Source organism: Saccopteryx leptura, chromosome 2 (genome assembly GCF_036850995.1).
Source record: "Saccopteryx leptura isolate mSacLep1 chromosome 2, mSacLep1_pri_phased_curated, whole genome shotgun sequence".
In the NCBI taxonomy this organism is placed as follows: Eukaryota; Metazoa; Chordata; class Mammalia; order Chiroptera; family Emballonuridae; genus Saccopteryx; species Saccopteryx leptura.
This window is the reverse complement of record NC_089504.1, coordinates 183,018,088-183,032,454: the sequence shown is the minus strand read 5'-3', so window position 1 is coordinate 183,032,454 and position 14,367 is coordinate 183,018,088. Positions and strand designations below refer to the sequence as shown.

At 38.9% G+C, this 14,367-nt stretch overlaps 1 protein-coding gene across 1 annotated transcript in view; it reads left to right on the top strand.

Annotated features, from left to right (window-relative positions):
• ATF7 (activating transcription factor 7) overlaps positions 1 to 14,367 on the top strand; it is a 144,451-nt gene that overhangs the window by 26,948 nt on the left and 103,136 nt on the right. Inside the window, exon 2 of the mRNA XM_066369604.1 lies at positions 2,524 to 2,592. Coding sequence (XP_066225701.1) covers positions 2,545 to 2,592 — 48 coding nt within the window. The 5' untranslated portion in view covers positions 2,524 to 2,544. The remainder of the gene's footprint in view (positions 1 to 2,523; positions 2,593 to 14,367) is intronic.

Here is a 14,367-nt window from a genome sequence, read left to right as displayed (position 1 = left end):
AAGGAATCCTGTTTGGTCCTTGTATTTATCTCTTCTATTCCTTGTAGTTTACTTCCTGGTTGAAAATTAGTTCGAGGACCTCGTTGAAATAGAATTCTTATTTTGTGATTATATTAGGAAAGCAGGTTCTGGTATTAGGAAGTGAAAACTCTCTCCAGTACAGCAGTTGTAGGATTTTTCTGGAGATAAATTGCTTTCCAGAAATGCTCTTGAGTTTCAGCCATAATGACCTTGGTCTTCGCATTTATGTACTTGTATTTATTTTCTGCATTATATTGTTGTTCCAGAAAGTGCTAAAAAATCATGTATTTAAAACCAACCAACCAACCAATCAACCAGAAAACCCCCTTGTCCTGGGGCTGTGTGAAGAAGAATAAAGCTCTCGTTTTCCCAGTGCCCAGTCATCAGCTTGAGCTGGTCTCTCTTAGGAACACAATTTATTGAAGCAGTTTATCCTAGCTAAATGTGATATAAATCTGTGTACACCTATGTACATACAGGCTCTCTTCCATTACAGCAACAATGCTGTAGCATTGGTTTCTTCATAGTTAGACCCTGTTCTTATCACACTGAATGTTGACTAAGACGCCCTTTCTATTTTACATGCACCCCACGATTTTATTTTATTTTATTTTATTTATTTATTTTATTTTATTTTTTTTCCATTTTTCTGAAGCTGGAAACAGGGAGAGACAGTCAGACAGACTCCCGCATGCGCCCGACCGGGATCCACCCGGCACGCCCACCAGGGGTGATGCTCTGCCCACCAGGGGGCGATGCTCTGCCCATCCTGGGTGTCGCCATGTTGCGACCAGAGCCACTCTAGCGCCTGAGGCAGAGGCCACAGAGCCATCCCCAGCGCCCGGGCCATCTTTGCTCCAATGGAGCCTTGGCTGCGGGAGGGGAAGAGAGAGACAGAGAGGAAGGCGCGGCGGAGGGGTGGAGAAGCAAATGGGCGCTTCTCCTGTGTGCCCTGACTGGGAATCGAACCCGGGTCCTCCGCACGCTAGGCCGACGCTCTACCGCTGAGCCAACCGGCCAGGGCCCACCCCACGATTTTAAACACCAATTAGTTGTACACTTACTGATCAGACCTCCAGAAATACTGGTTTCCAACCCCAGAGTGAGTCTTAAGAGAGTCAAAGAGACATTACCTAACTATCCTCTGAGTTTTAGGCAGGCTTTTCTGATTACCAGATCTAGTCTAGCACTTTTAACATTTTATTTTAACACAGGCCTGACATTAACCTGACATTTTGGTTTATCTCCAAGATAAAAAGGTGGAATTTGGTTATAATTCTGAAGGCATTTCTAGACATATTCAAATTGTAGTTCTTTCTCTTTCACCTTCTCTTGTTCATATTTTTTCATATACCTTTTTTTCTTATAGAAGGATGTTTGAAAATGTCCTTTAAGAGTTCTTCTTATAAAGACTGTTTTTGTGTCTCCTCCTTTTATTTTCCACTCTTTCAAAATACTGTTTTATCTTTTTTTTTACATGTCTAATTTTTATCCATCTCCACTCTCTATTTTTATTTCTAGGAGAGATAGGAGAAATTTCCCCCCAATGCATTCATATTGGAGTTATTGTTCTTTGACAAAGAATTTTGATCAGCATTGCAAGAGTTCGTTTTAATAATTAAAAAACAAATTCTTCAGAGAAATAGAGAGGATGAATGGTGATGCCTTTTAGTGCCATTTCTTTATCCCCTGCAGCAGCACACATCTGTTGGCTGCAACCGAACAGCCCAAGAACTCTGGCCGAGAACAGTACAAACAGCCGGAACATATTCACCCAGTAAACCTCCAAAGAGTCGACATTTGTTTTATTGCTGCTTTTAAAAACCTAGCCATAAATAGAATCAGAGGGGGAAGGGCCCCAATATTTCTCCATTTGCCACAGACGATTGGTGGGGGGAGAGGGAGGTTCCCAGTGGGGAGAGAAGGTTTTTATTTTTATTTTTTACTAATGAAAATCATTTCCCATGTAGCCCAATAGGATGGGTGCTTTGTTTTCTTTGGCAATAATCTGGGATAAACGGTCCTTACCAACCATCTCCTAGTTTATATACCAGGGAGCTAGATTATAGCCCTGTAAAATGGAATACCCCTCCTATAATTCCTTAATTAATTAAATGACAAATTTTGGTCATCTCCAGTTCAGAAATATGGCTTCCGCATCGAGCGTTTAGTGGATTTATTGACATAGAGAACTGCACTGGTTGTAATTCAGCAGACTGGAGAAGTGTGTTATATACTGTAGCAGAAAGAGGGAAAATCTAGCAAAAGATTTGAAATTCCTTGACTATTTAAGTCTAAATATTTCTAATTAAAAGTTTCAACTGAGGCACAGTCGATCATATGCCACCTGTCTAATGTGTCTCCCCAAAGTAGCCTGTGTTTATAGCTTTGATCAATGGCATTCTTGGAACACCTGTTTCTAGGCTTGATATTTTTGAAGCACTTTTTTTTTTAACTCTAGCATATTTAACATAACTTTTCCCCCTACGTCTTCCTCCTCAGCTCTGCTCTGCTATATGAAATATGGGAGACGACAGACCATTTGTGTGCAATGCCCCGGGCTGTGGACAGGTACGTTTACAATATACTTTATTGTGAATGTCTTCTTGTGAATCAAAGTGGCTGTTTTATCACTAAGGCAAAGAGTTTAAAGCTGGTATTTTACGTGATCACTGGAGGTAATCAGATCAGAGGATTTGCAGTGTGTAAATCCAAGTTATGAGGAAGTGTAGGCACCCTTACCGTAATGAAATCTGCCTTGCTCTCTTTCATATTGTTATTCTGCTGGTGTTATTTTCCCCAGTACAGTGTTTGAAGAATACATGTTGCTCTCTCCTTTCTAAACCTATCCATCTAAACACAAAGCAAGTTAGAAATCTCTTGTCTTCAATCATGTATATTTGGACAGGCAGCTGAAAACACACCCATTCATTGTTAACCTCAATTTGCCAGTCTATTTGAATTTTTTAAATTAAAAAAAAAATGTTTCTTTTGACTATTGTTCCAGAAAATCACTGTTAGCAGCCAAGGCAAGTTATCTATCCAGAAAAGACAAATCCAACGTAGAACCTGAGATCTCACAGCAATATAAAAATTACAAGACTTCTCAACTGTTTTTGTGCTACCATGTTATTGTTTGCAGATGTGTGCAATATGTGTCAGATATTTTTCATCATAGAACTTTCTTAATAAAGTAATTTTTTGAAACTGCCTTCTCCCCCCCACCCCATTTTGCACCTTCTTAACTCTTCTTCCTAGACTCTCTACCTCCGTGTTCTACAAAAGATGAAGAAAGGAATACAAAGAAGTTTCATGAATTGATTTTATGGAACCTGAGGGGCTGAATTTCTGTTTCGTTAGAAATATGTCATGTGACTGTCCAGTGACACTTACTGGTGGTATGTGAGATTGCAGACTAGTTCTATTAAACATTGAAAATACTTAGACAAAAAGAATAGAGAGCGTCGGCCTGGCGTGCGGGGGACCCGGGTTCGATTCCCGGCCAGGGCACATAGGAGAAGCACCCATTTGCTTCTACACTCCCCCCCTTCCTCTCTGTCTCTCTCTTCCCCTCCCGCAGCCAAGGCTCCATTGGAGCAAAGATGGCCCGGGCGCTGGGGATGGCTCCTTGGCCTCTGCCCCAGGTGCTAGAGTGGCTCTGGTCGCGGCAGAGCAACGCCCCGGAGGGGCAGAGCATCGCCCCCTGGTGGGCAGAGCGTCGCCCCTGGTGGGCATGCTGGGTGGATCCTGGTCGGGCGCATGCGGGAGTCTGTCTGACTGTCTCTCCCTGTTTCCAGCGTCAGAAAAATACAAAAAAAAAAAAAAAAGAATAGAGAGTTAAATTTCAGAAATTACTAAGAATTGGAATTTGAGCCCTGGCCAAACAGCTTGGTGGGTTATAGCAGTGGTCCCAACCCCTGGGCTGTGAACCGGTACTGGTCCGTGGGCCACTTGGAACTGGCCCGCAGAGAAAGGATAAATAACTTACATTATTTCCGTTTTTTATATATTTAAGTCTGAACAATGTTTTATTTTTAAAAAATGACCAGATTCCCTCTGTTACATCTGTCTAAGACTCACTCTTGACGCTTGTCTTGGTCACGTAATACATTTATCCGTCCCACCCTAAAGGCTGGTCCATGAAAATATTTTCTGACATTAAACCGGTCCGTGGCCCAAAAATGTTTAGGGACCACTGGGTTAGAGCGTCGTTCCACTGTACAGAAGTTGCCAGTTCAATCCCTAGTCAGGGCACATACAGAAACAGATAGATGTTTCTGTCTGTCTCTCTCTCCTTCCCTTTCTCTCTCTCTAAAATCAGTAAATGAAAAATAAAACAAAAAAATAAATGTGCTAAAACTCAACAATTATTTAAAAAAGAGAATTGGAATTTGAGAGCTGGATGAAATGGGGGTTGTGACGAGAAATGGGCAGAAGGAGGATTTCAAATTCAAGTAAATGCTGAAAATTTCAGAAAAGACTTAAAAAGTATTGTATTCTGAAGTATTCAGCATTGTAAGGTGTATTTCCTTCCTTGCCAAAATTTTCAGCTTTATTGTTGACTGAATGTTTTCCCCATGTGGTTTATATTTTATTTTTTTACAATAGAAACCACTTTGGAAAATAGGGTAAATTTGTTTTACTTTTCAGACTACCTTATCGAAGTACATATCTGAACCTGATCCCTCCAAATTTTTGTGTGAATTTATTGATGAGAATATTTAATGTGACTCCCATAACTAATACCTGGTACCTTTCTTATTTTTCTCCTTTACTTTAAAAATATACATTTTTAGTGAAAAGACTAATTTTTCTCATACTTACATTTATTTTTCTTCATTGTCTGTTTAAGCTGCTCAATGCCCGTAACTCTTCTTTTTTTTATTTTTATTTTTACAAACCCTTTTGTCAAGGGCTAACTTTCAATAGATCTCAGCAAGGAAGCTGCTCTGCTACGTACGAAACTCCGACCCAGAAGCAGGTCGTCTATGAATGGTTTAGCACCACCCATAATCCTTCTTATATGTTATATGCTTAAAACCACCCAGACAGGGACTTAAAGAAATAAAAATGGATGGCTTAAATAAAAGAATACATGAGAAAAGCATCTCTTAAGCTCTCTGAGGAAGAAAGATCTGAATAGTGTTTCTTCAGGCTGTCTCATTAGAAAGGAGTAGTTTTCATTGAAATATGAGAGCTCCCAGAGGGTTTTGTGTTTGTTTCTTTGTGTTTGTTTTGCATTTTAGACTAGAGGTAGGAAAACAGTAGGTACTTTTTACTTTGGTTCCTTCTTATATTGTTCCTTCTTATATTCTGTTTACTAAACCTTTTTCTTCACCTAATTCTCCCTCCCAGTTCTGAATTGTTGGTATTTTGGTTATTAGGATTTATTATAATGTCCTAAAGACTTTTTTCCCTCAGTGAGTGCAGAACTCAGGGAGACTGCTGCCTTCTTTTTCCTTGTTTCGTAGAACAAGGATAGAAAGCTACAACTTAAGGCTTTGAAGATAGCGAGATTTTTTTTACCTTCTTACATACTTAAACTTTATGGTTAGGTGAGATTATAGTTCTTTAGCTATATTCTAGTCTCCTTTTAAGTTTTTCCCATTATTGGTAACAAAGACCTATAAAATGGGATCCCTGCAGGATGCACTGATATATGAAATAGTGAAAATTTGAATGGCCTGTGGTGGTGCACTGGGTAAAGCATCGACCTGGAACACTGAGGTCGCTAGATCAGAACCTGGGCTTGCCTGGTCAGGGCACATACAGGAAGCAACTGCTATGGGTTGATGCTTCTTGCTTCTCTCCCTCTCCCCCCTCCTTTTCTCCCTAAAAACCAATAAATTAAAAATAAAAATAAAGAAGTGAAATAGTGAAAATCTGGCAGAGAAGGCATATTTGGCACCATAAACTACCCTTTGCCTGTCCTCCAACTTCCTTATATCCCTTGAAAATGGTTTCATTCTGGAGCTACCTTGATTCCTTCAAGCTATTTATAGTCCACTGTCATTGATTCAAATTCTTTATTCCAGAAATGGTAGAATAATAAGAAAGTGATATAAGTCCCAGGAAAGGTAGTAAGGACCATGATAATTTTAGCTAGGTCTAGTTTAGAAGTTAATGCTATAGAACTTTCAAAAATCGGTGGCTTTTACCAGTTAGAGGAAGAAAGAATGAAAGCAAATTATAATTCAGGAGACTGATCCTTAAAAACCAACCCACAAACAAAACTATAGGGGTCTTGCATTATTTCAATATGTGTTGCCTGCCCAGGCTATACCACATGTACCCCAAAACTCAGAAAACATGTTACACCTTAATATTAGGGGAAGGTGAAAGGAAAATTCACCTAAAATAGACTAGTGGATTATACTCTTCACCATATAATCAAAACCACTGCGCTTTCAATGGATACATAAACATGTTTTGGTTGCTAGGTCTTTAATGGCTATTATTTTTGGATTCTGTTCATGATCCACTTCCCAACAGTAAGTCTGAAGTGACACAGCTGAGTTCTAAATATGCTGCCTGTACTTTTTTTTTTAAAGATGATGGCTGCTAAAGGTTGTGTTCTTTGCATTCTTATCTGAAAAGACAGATAATAGGGTTTTTTGAGGCTTTTCATCCCTTTTCTCCTTTTGAAGCTCTCTTTCTCTTGAGACCTCCTCGCTCTCATGAAGAGGATTTCAAGGAATTCAGTATTTCTGCTAATATCTCTCTGTGGAATGTGGCAGCAATAGTAGTTTATAGAGCTGCCTCCAAAGAATGGGTTAGTGTTGGTAAGGCAGTCATGCCCCAGATTCCCTGTGGCAAAGGGCTGGTTGAATTGTGTGGATTTTTTTTTTATTCAGAGACAGAGAGAGTCAGAGGGATAGATAGGGACAGACAGACAGGAACGGAGAGAGATGAGAAGCATCAATCATCAGTTTTTCATTGCGACACCTTAGTTGTTCATTGATTGCTTTCTCATATGTGCCTTGACCACAGGCCTTCAGCAGACCAAATAACCTCTTGCTTGAGCCAGCGACCTTGGGTCCAAGCTGGTGAGTTCTGCTCAAACCAGACGAGCCCGCGCTCAAGCTGGCGACCTCGGGGTCTCGAACCTGGGTCCTCGGCACTGCGCCACCGCCTGGTCAGGCAAATTGTATGGATTTTTGATGTTTATAAGATAGCATAAATATATTTTAAAACATGACTATAAAATGGTTTTGTCTATGTGTTACTGTTAAAATAATAGAAATATAGTTTGATTCCGAATCTAGCAAATCTTGTAGGTTCTTAATGCTTTGGGGGGCACTTTTATTTGAAGATGGATTATAAACTTCTATTATATGTAGAAGTAGGAAAAATTACTATGTATCTGTGAGTAATCTTGAATTTGAGGTGTTATTGCATGAAGATGCAGTTAGATAACTTACCTTTTGAATGCTTTTTGTCCAGTTTTTATTATCAAGAGTCAACCAATTCCATATTTCTAGACCTTCTCTCAAGCATGGACACTGGTTTGTATTTCAAATTATTCATTAAAAATGTTTTTATTAATTTTTAGAGAGAGAGAGAAACATCAATTTGTTGTTTCATGTATTTATGCATTCATTGGTTGATTCTTGTATATGCCCTAACTGGGGATCAAAATCACAACTTTGGCGTGTTGGGACAATGCTCTAACCAACTAAGTTACTTGGCCAGGGCCAAATTATTCATATTTAAGTAGTCCTCTGTTTACTAAAATCAAGTCTTTGAGCAGAAATTGGTCATAATAAACTTATTACCTAGAATGTCTATTTCCTTAAGAACAGGAACACATTTCCTATGAGGAGACACTAAATGCATAGTTACTATCATCCCATTATTGGTCATTGAGAAAGATTTCTGTCATAATCACTCTGTATCAACTCTGTCCTTTTAAGAAAAAAGCTTTTGATTATTTCTCTGTCCACTGTGACCATGAGGGGCTGCTATTCTATTTTTTTTTTTTCCTCCTCTGAGGATATCTACTATTATATTTTTTCTTCTCCCAGAGGACATTTAGGTACAAGTTGGAATCCTGTTCTTACCTTTCTTAGACATGAAACATGTAGGTAGCTAGCTCATAGAACTCCACAGCCTGTTTTTCCTTTCTAAGGCCAAAAATAGCAGTAGAGCCCAGTTGTGGTGGGACTGAGGGCAGCTTCTTGTACCTCCTTATCTTGTCTTATAGTAGGAATAATGTTTATGATGCTGTAGTCCAGACTTCACTTGGCATTTAACCAGCCTCCAATGCTGTTTATTGCTTTGTATGCTCTGGCTCCGTGCACATTATCCCTTAAATCTCTATTGTTCTGTAATATATGAGGCAACAAATTGCTTTCATGATTGGTTAAATGCTGGCGTGCTACAAAGGTATATGTTATATTGCCTATATAACACAAATCTATAGAGATTATTCCTGTTATCCTAGCCTTCCCATTAAATGGGCCATACTGGTACTATTGGACTCTAGATTTTTAATTCTATCCCTTTGGCAAGTTTCCCCATTACCTGGCATTAGCCAAAAGAAAAGCAAGGAAGAATGGGTTGATGCTGATTACTGATTCTTCATGTTAAGGGAGCATGATGAATCAGAAAATAACAAGGGAAGAAATGGCTCTGGTAGGTAAACGCCATTTATGGTGGTATATACTATTTTTACATGCTTTGACAGGTGAGGACAGTTTCAGGCAAACAAATAAGCCTTTCTTCCTCACCCCCTGCCAAGAGTTTAAAAAAATCCAAATTCTTAATTTAATAATTCATATTTCATTCAATAATTTATCCAGTTCTCATCTGGTAAGAGTGCCTGCATGCTGTCAGGCAGCTGAAAATACACTGTATTATACACAATTAGGCCAAATGCTAACCTTGTTTTTTGTAATAATATGTTGATTTTGCAGTAACTTTCAGTTCGCTCTGAATATGCTGCAGTTTTATGTAACCATATGATGGAAGTAGACTACTGTTATATGTAGATACAATTGGGACTGGGATAAAAAAAATGTAGAGGTTTTAAGAACAAGGAATTAAAATACAAATTTATAAAGCTGGCATTCCTGACACTTGTTCTTAGAAACATGTGGTTGATTATTTTAGTTTTTCATGTTATTATGTTACTAAAAGCATAGTAGAGTAAAAGCATCATTGCTCCAATTTGGAAAAAAGAAGTTGTATAAACCTAATTGGAGCTATACCCAAAAAATAAAATTAAGGTAAAAATAGTCAGTAATTCACTTCTGTTTTTCTTGGGTATGACTTAATATTTGGAAAGCAAGCCCAGAAACTATTCTCAGAGCATTTCTGTTAGGAAAAAAAAATCTTGTATGTTTGTATCTCAGTTTTCTCTAAATTAGGAGAGGGATTCTTTCTTAGTTCCTTCTTTTACAAATTCCCGAGGGTATTAAAGTGCTTCCTGGGTCTGAGAGCATGTCCTTTATTACGTAATTAATCCCTCATTTGCCACCCTTGAAAAACGACATATAGGTAAGTTGTTGACTTACAAAGTAGTGAGTGTCATCATTATATAGAATTCTTCATTCTTTTATCAAATACTCTTCCAGTTAATGCAGCAGATAGAAGAACAGCCAGTGTGCCCCCTCTCTCTATGGTTAGTGTGTTTCTTTCATGTAAATTGACTTGCTCAGCAGTCGCAATTTGAAGCCCTTGTTAGGGCCTACTCTGTATGTGGATTCATAACACATCTGTGTGTGTATCTATAGTGCTATATAAATAATAATAAGTAATCACCAGATGGCCTATAACTGTTCCTCTGGACCCTCTGGGTATCGTGAAACTGTTAGTAAAGTCTTCTGGCGTTTTGCTGGTAAAAACTTGTCATAGATTTATTTTTAAAAAAAATTCAAACTCACAACTGGGTGTTTATGACCAGATATTGCTCTCTGTGTTGTAAATATTTAACAGGTTTTGTACAATAACAAGTAAAAGCGCCATTACTAACCACACACAGTGGCTACAGAGCTCTTGTTCCCTCCTGGCCATTTAGAAAGGAAACAAAATGCCAATAAATTGTGCATTATGAATCAGGTGCAAGAGGTGCTCTCTTCATAGGAGAAGAAAGAGAGCTACCGCATTCTGCTCAAAGGATGTAACTGGGCAAACTTAACCTTTCTAACCATATGCCAGTGACTTAAATAAAACACAATGCCCCTTTTAAAGTGAACTTTATAATATAAGAAAAGCCCTTTGAGCCGGAATTTGGTCAGAGCCAGGTTTTGGTCTTGAGTCTTTTCAACCAAATGATAAACTCTTTTGAAAGGATTACAGTTGTGTTAGTAAACAGTCAAATTTTTGGTTATGTCTAAAAATTTCACATATATTATTTGTCAATATTGTTTATAAAGCAAAACATCTTTATTTTTTTGTCCTCCTTTTATTCATTTTGCTGTTGTTGTTAAAAGGGTTGCATATTTATTTTTTGGGGAAAAATTTTTATTCTGGTCTTTGGCTTATACTTTTCTGTGTTTTTTGCTATTACTTATTCCCTTGCTCCAGTACCTAATCTGGGGTACTTGCTCAGTATAGTAATGCATTTTTTTGTTTGTTTGTTTGTTTGTTTGTTTAAGTGAGAGGAGGGGAGATAGAGAGACAGACTCCTGCATGGCCCTGACTGTGATCCACCAGGCGACCTCCATCTGGGTCCGATGCTCTGCCCATCTTGAATTCATGCTTGCAACCGAGCTGTTTTTAGCACCTGAGGCGGCATCCTCAGTGCCAGCATGCTCAAATCAATCAAGCCATGGCTGTGGGAGGGGGAAGAAAGAGAAAGAGCGAGAAGGGGGAGGGGAGGCAAAGCAAATGGTCACTTCTCCTGTGTCCTGACTGGGAATCAAACCTAGGACTTCCACACACCAGGTTGACGCTCCACCACTGAGACAGCCAACCAGGGCCAATAATGCATGTTTTAAAAATCAAAATATAAGTGATTGCCTCTAAGTCTTAGTCTCTGCATTGTTTATCATGACAAAAAGGTTTTAAACAAAAATTGGATATCTTATTTTTTTTTACAGAGACAAGAGAGAGAGTCAGAGAGAGGAACAGATAGGGACAGACAGGAAGGGAGAGAGATGAGAAGCATCAATTCTTTGTTGTGGCACCTTAGTTGTTCATTGATTGCTTTCTTATATATGCCTTGAGCAGGGGGGCTACAGCAGAGTAAGTGACCCCCTTGCTTAAGCCAACAACCTTGGGCTTTAAACCAGCAACAGCTAGCGACCATGAGGTCATGTCTATGATCCCATGCTCAAGCCAGCGACCCCATGCTCAGGCCAGTGAACTCGTGCTCAAGCTGGTGACCTCAGGGTTTCAAACCTGGGTCCTTTGCATTCCAGTCCAATGCTCTATCCACTGTGCCACCTCATGGTCAGGTGGATATCTTAACTTTTAAGCCTAGTTTTCTTTTAAGCCTAGTTTTCTTGTGCTTTTTTTTTTTTTTTTTTTTTTGAGGGTTGATTCTATTTAACCACTGAGTTATTGTCCTATAAATCATAGCACACGGCTGTTACTTCCAGGTTTGCATGTATAGAAAGCTTTTTTCTTTCAAAATCTCATCTTAAAGAAATAACATACAAACTCTGAGGGGAAAATTCTGCTGTTGATAGATTGTTATAGATAGGTTTTGCTTTTTAAATTTTCTCAACAAACTTACCAGGTTAAGGATAGGATTTCAGAAAAGAAAGAATCATGGGGAAAAGATGGAAGCACTGGAATTTATCTCTTTGTAATAGTGCCTTTGTGTTTTTACTTTGAAATTTCTTTGTGCTGCGAACTACATACACTTCCTAAGATTGTGCTTTGATAAGAATCTGGGCTATTTGCAATTCTCATGTGAAAGTACAGAGAGAATGAGAACGAATTTTGTTAAATTAGCCCATTCTCAGTCTGGCACACCATGTGCCCTGTGTGGCTCCTGGTTCTGCTGGCAGATTGAAAAGCTGAACCAACTTCTGCTCTAAAGACTCAAATTGCCAGCCATTATTCCAGCTTTTATTTTTTTTAGGCTGATTTTTTTTTAATTTTTTAAAATTTTATTTATTCATTTTATTTTATTTTATTTTATTTTATTTTTGTGGCAGAGATAGAGAGACTCAGAGAGAGGGACAGATATGGACAGGCAGGAAGGGAGAGAGATGAGAAGCATCAATTCTTCTTTGTGGTTCCTTAGTTGTTAATTGATTGCTTTCTCATATGTGCCTTGACCAGGGGCTAGAGCAGATCGAGTGACCCCTGCTTGAGTTAGCAACCTTGGGCTCAAGCTGGTGAGCCTTGCTCAAACCAGATGAGCCCGCGCTTACGCTGGCGACCTTAGGGTCTCGAACCTGGGTTCTCCACATCTCAGTTTGACGCTCTATCCACTCTGCCACCGCCTGGACAGGCTATTTATTCATTTTTAGAGAAGAGAGAGAGACAGAGAGGGAGAGAGAGGAGGGAGGAGGAGCTGGAAGTATCAACTCCCATATGTGCCTTGACCAGGCAAGCCCAGGGTTTCGAACCGGCGACCTCAGCATTTCCAGGTTGACGCTTTATCCACTGCGCCACCACAGGTCAGGCCTATTCCAGCTTTTTTTTCCCTTTTTTTAAAAAATTATTTATTTTAGTGGGGTGACATTGATAAAATTATCTTCTGTCACCTTCTAACTGGTTTTCTTTGTGCCCCTCTCCTCCACCAACCCTTCCCTCTCCTCCCCCCCACCCTGTAACCCCAACACTGTTGTCCATGTCTCTGAGTCTCATTTTTATGTCCCACCTATGTATGGAATCATATAGTTCTTAGTTTTTTTCTGATTTACTTATTTTGCTCAGTATAATGTTATCAAGGTCCATCCATGTTGTTGTACATGATCCAATGTCATCACTTCTTATGGCTGAGTAGAATTCCGTAGTATATATGTACCAAAGCTTTTTAATCCACTCGTTCTCTGATGGACACTTGGGCTGTTTCCAGATCTTTGCTATTGTGAACAATGCTGCCATAAACATGGGGGTGCATTTCTTCTTTTCAAAGAGTGCTATGGTGTTCTTGGGGTATATTCCTAACAGTGGTATAGCTGGGTCAAAAGGCAGTTCGATTTTTAATTTCTTGAGGAATCTCCATACTGTTTTCCACAGTGGGTGCACCAGTCTGCATTCCCACCAGCAGTGCAGGAGGGTTCCCTTTTCTCCACATCCTCACCAGCACTTATTCTGTGTTGTTTTGTTGATGAGCGCCATTCTGACTGGTGTGAGGTGATATCTCATTGTGGTTTTAATTTGCATTTCTCTAATGATTAGTGATGTTGAGCATTTTTTCATATGCCTGTTGACCATCTGTATGTCCTCTTTGGAGAAGTGTCTATTCATTTCTTTTGCCCATTTTTGGATTGGATTGTTTGTCTTCCTGGTATTAAATTTTACAAGTTCTTTATAAATTTTGGTTATTAACCCCTTATCAGACACATTGTCAAATATATTCTCCCATTGTGTAGTTTGTCTTTTTATGCTGTTCTTATTGTCTTTAGCTGTGCAGAAGCTTTTTAGTTTGATAAAGTCCCATTTGTTTACCCTGTCTTTTATTTCACTTGCCTGTGGAGACAAATCGGCAAACATATTGCTGCAAGAGATGTCAGAGAGCTTACTGCCTATGTTTTCTTCTAAGATGTTTATGGTTTTACGGCTTACATTTAAGTCTTTTATCCATTTTGAGTTTATTTTTGTGAATGGTGTAAGATGGTGGTCTAGTTTCATTTTTTTGCAGGTAGCTGTCCAATTTTCCCAACACCATTTGTTGAAGAGGCTGTCTTTACTCCAGTGTATGCTCTTACCTCCTTTGTCAAATATCAGTTGTCCATAAAAGTGTGGGTTTATTTCTGGGTTCTCACTTCTGTTCCATTGATCTATATGCCTGTTCTTATGCCAATACCAGGCTGTTTTGAGTACAATGGCCTTATAATATAACTTGATATCCGGAAGTGTGATACCTCCCACTTAATTCTTTCTTTTCAGGATTGCTGAGACTATTCGTGTTCTCTTTTGGTTCCATATAAATTTTTGGAATATGTGTTCTATATCTTTGAAGTAAGTCATTGGTATTTTAATCGGTATTGCATGGAATTTATAAATTGCTTTGGGTAATATAGACATTTTAATGATGTTTATTCTTCCTAACCATGAGCATGGTATATGCCTCCACTTGTTTGTATCTTCCCTGATTTTATCAATGTTTTATAATTTTCCGAGTACAAGTCTTTAATCTCCCTGGTTAAATTTATTCCTAGGTACTTTATTTTTTCGGTTGCAATGGTAAAGGGGATTGCTTCCTTAATTTCTCTTTCTGAC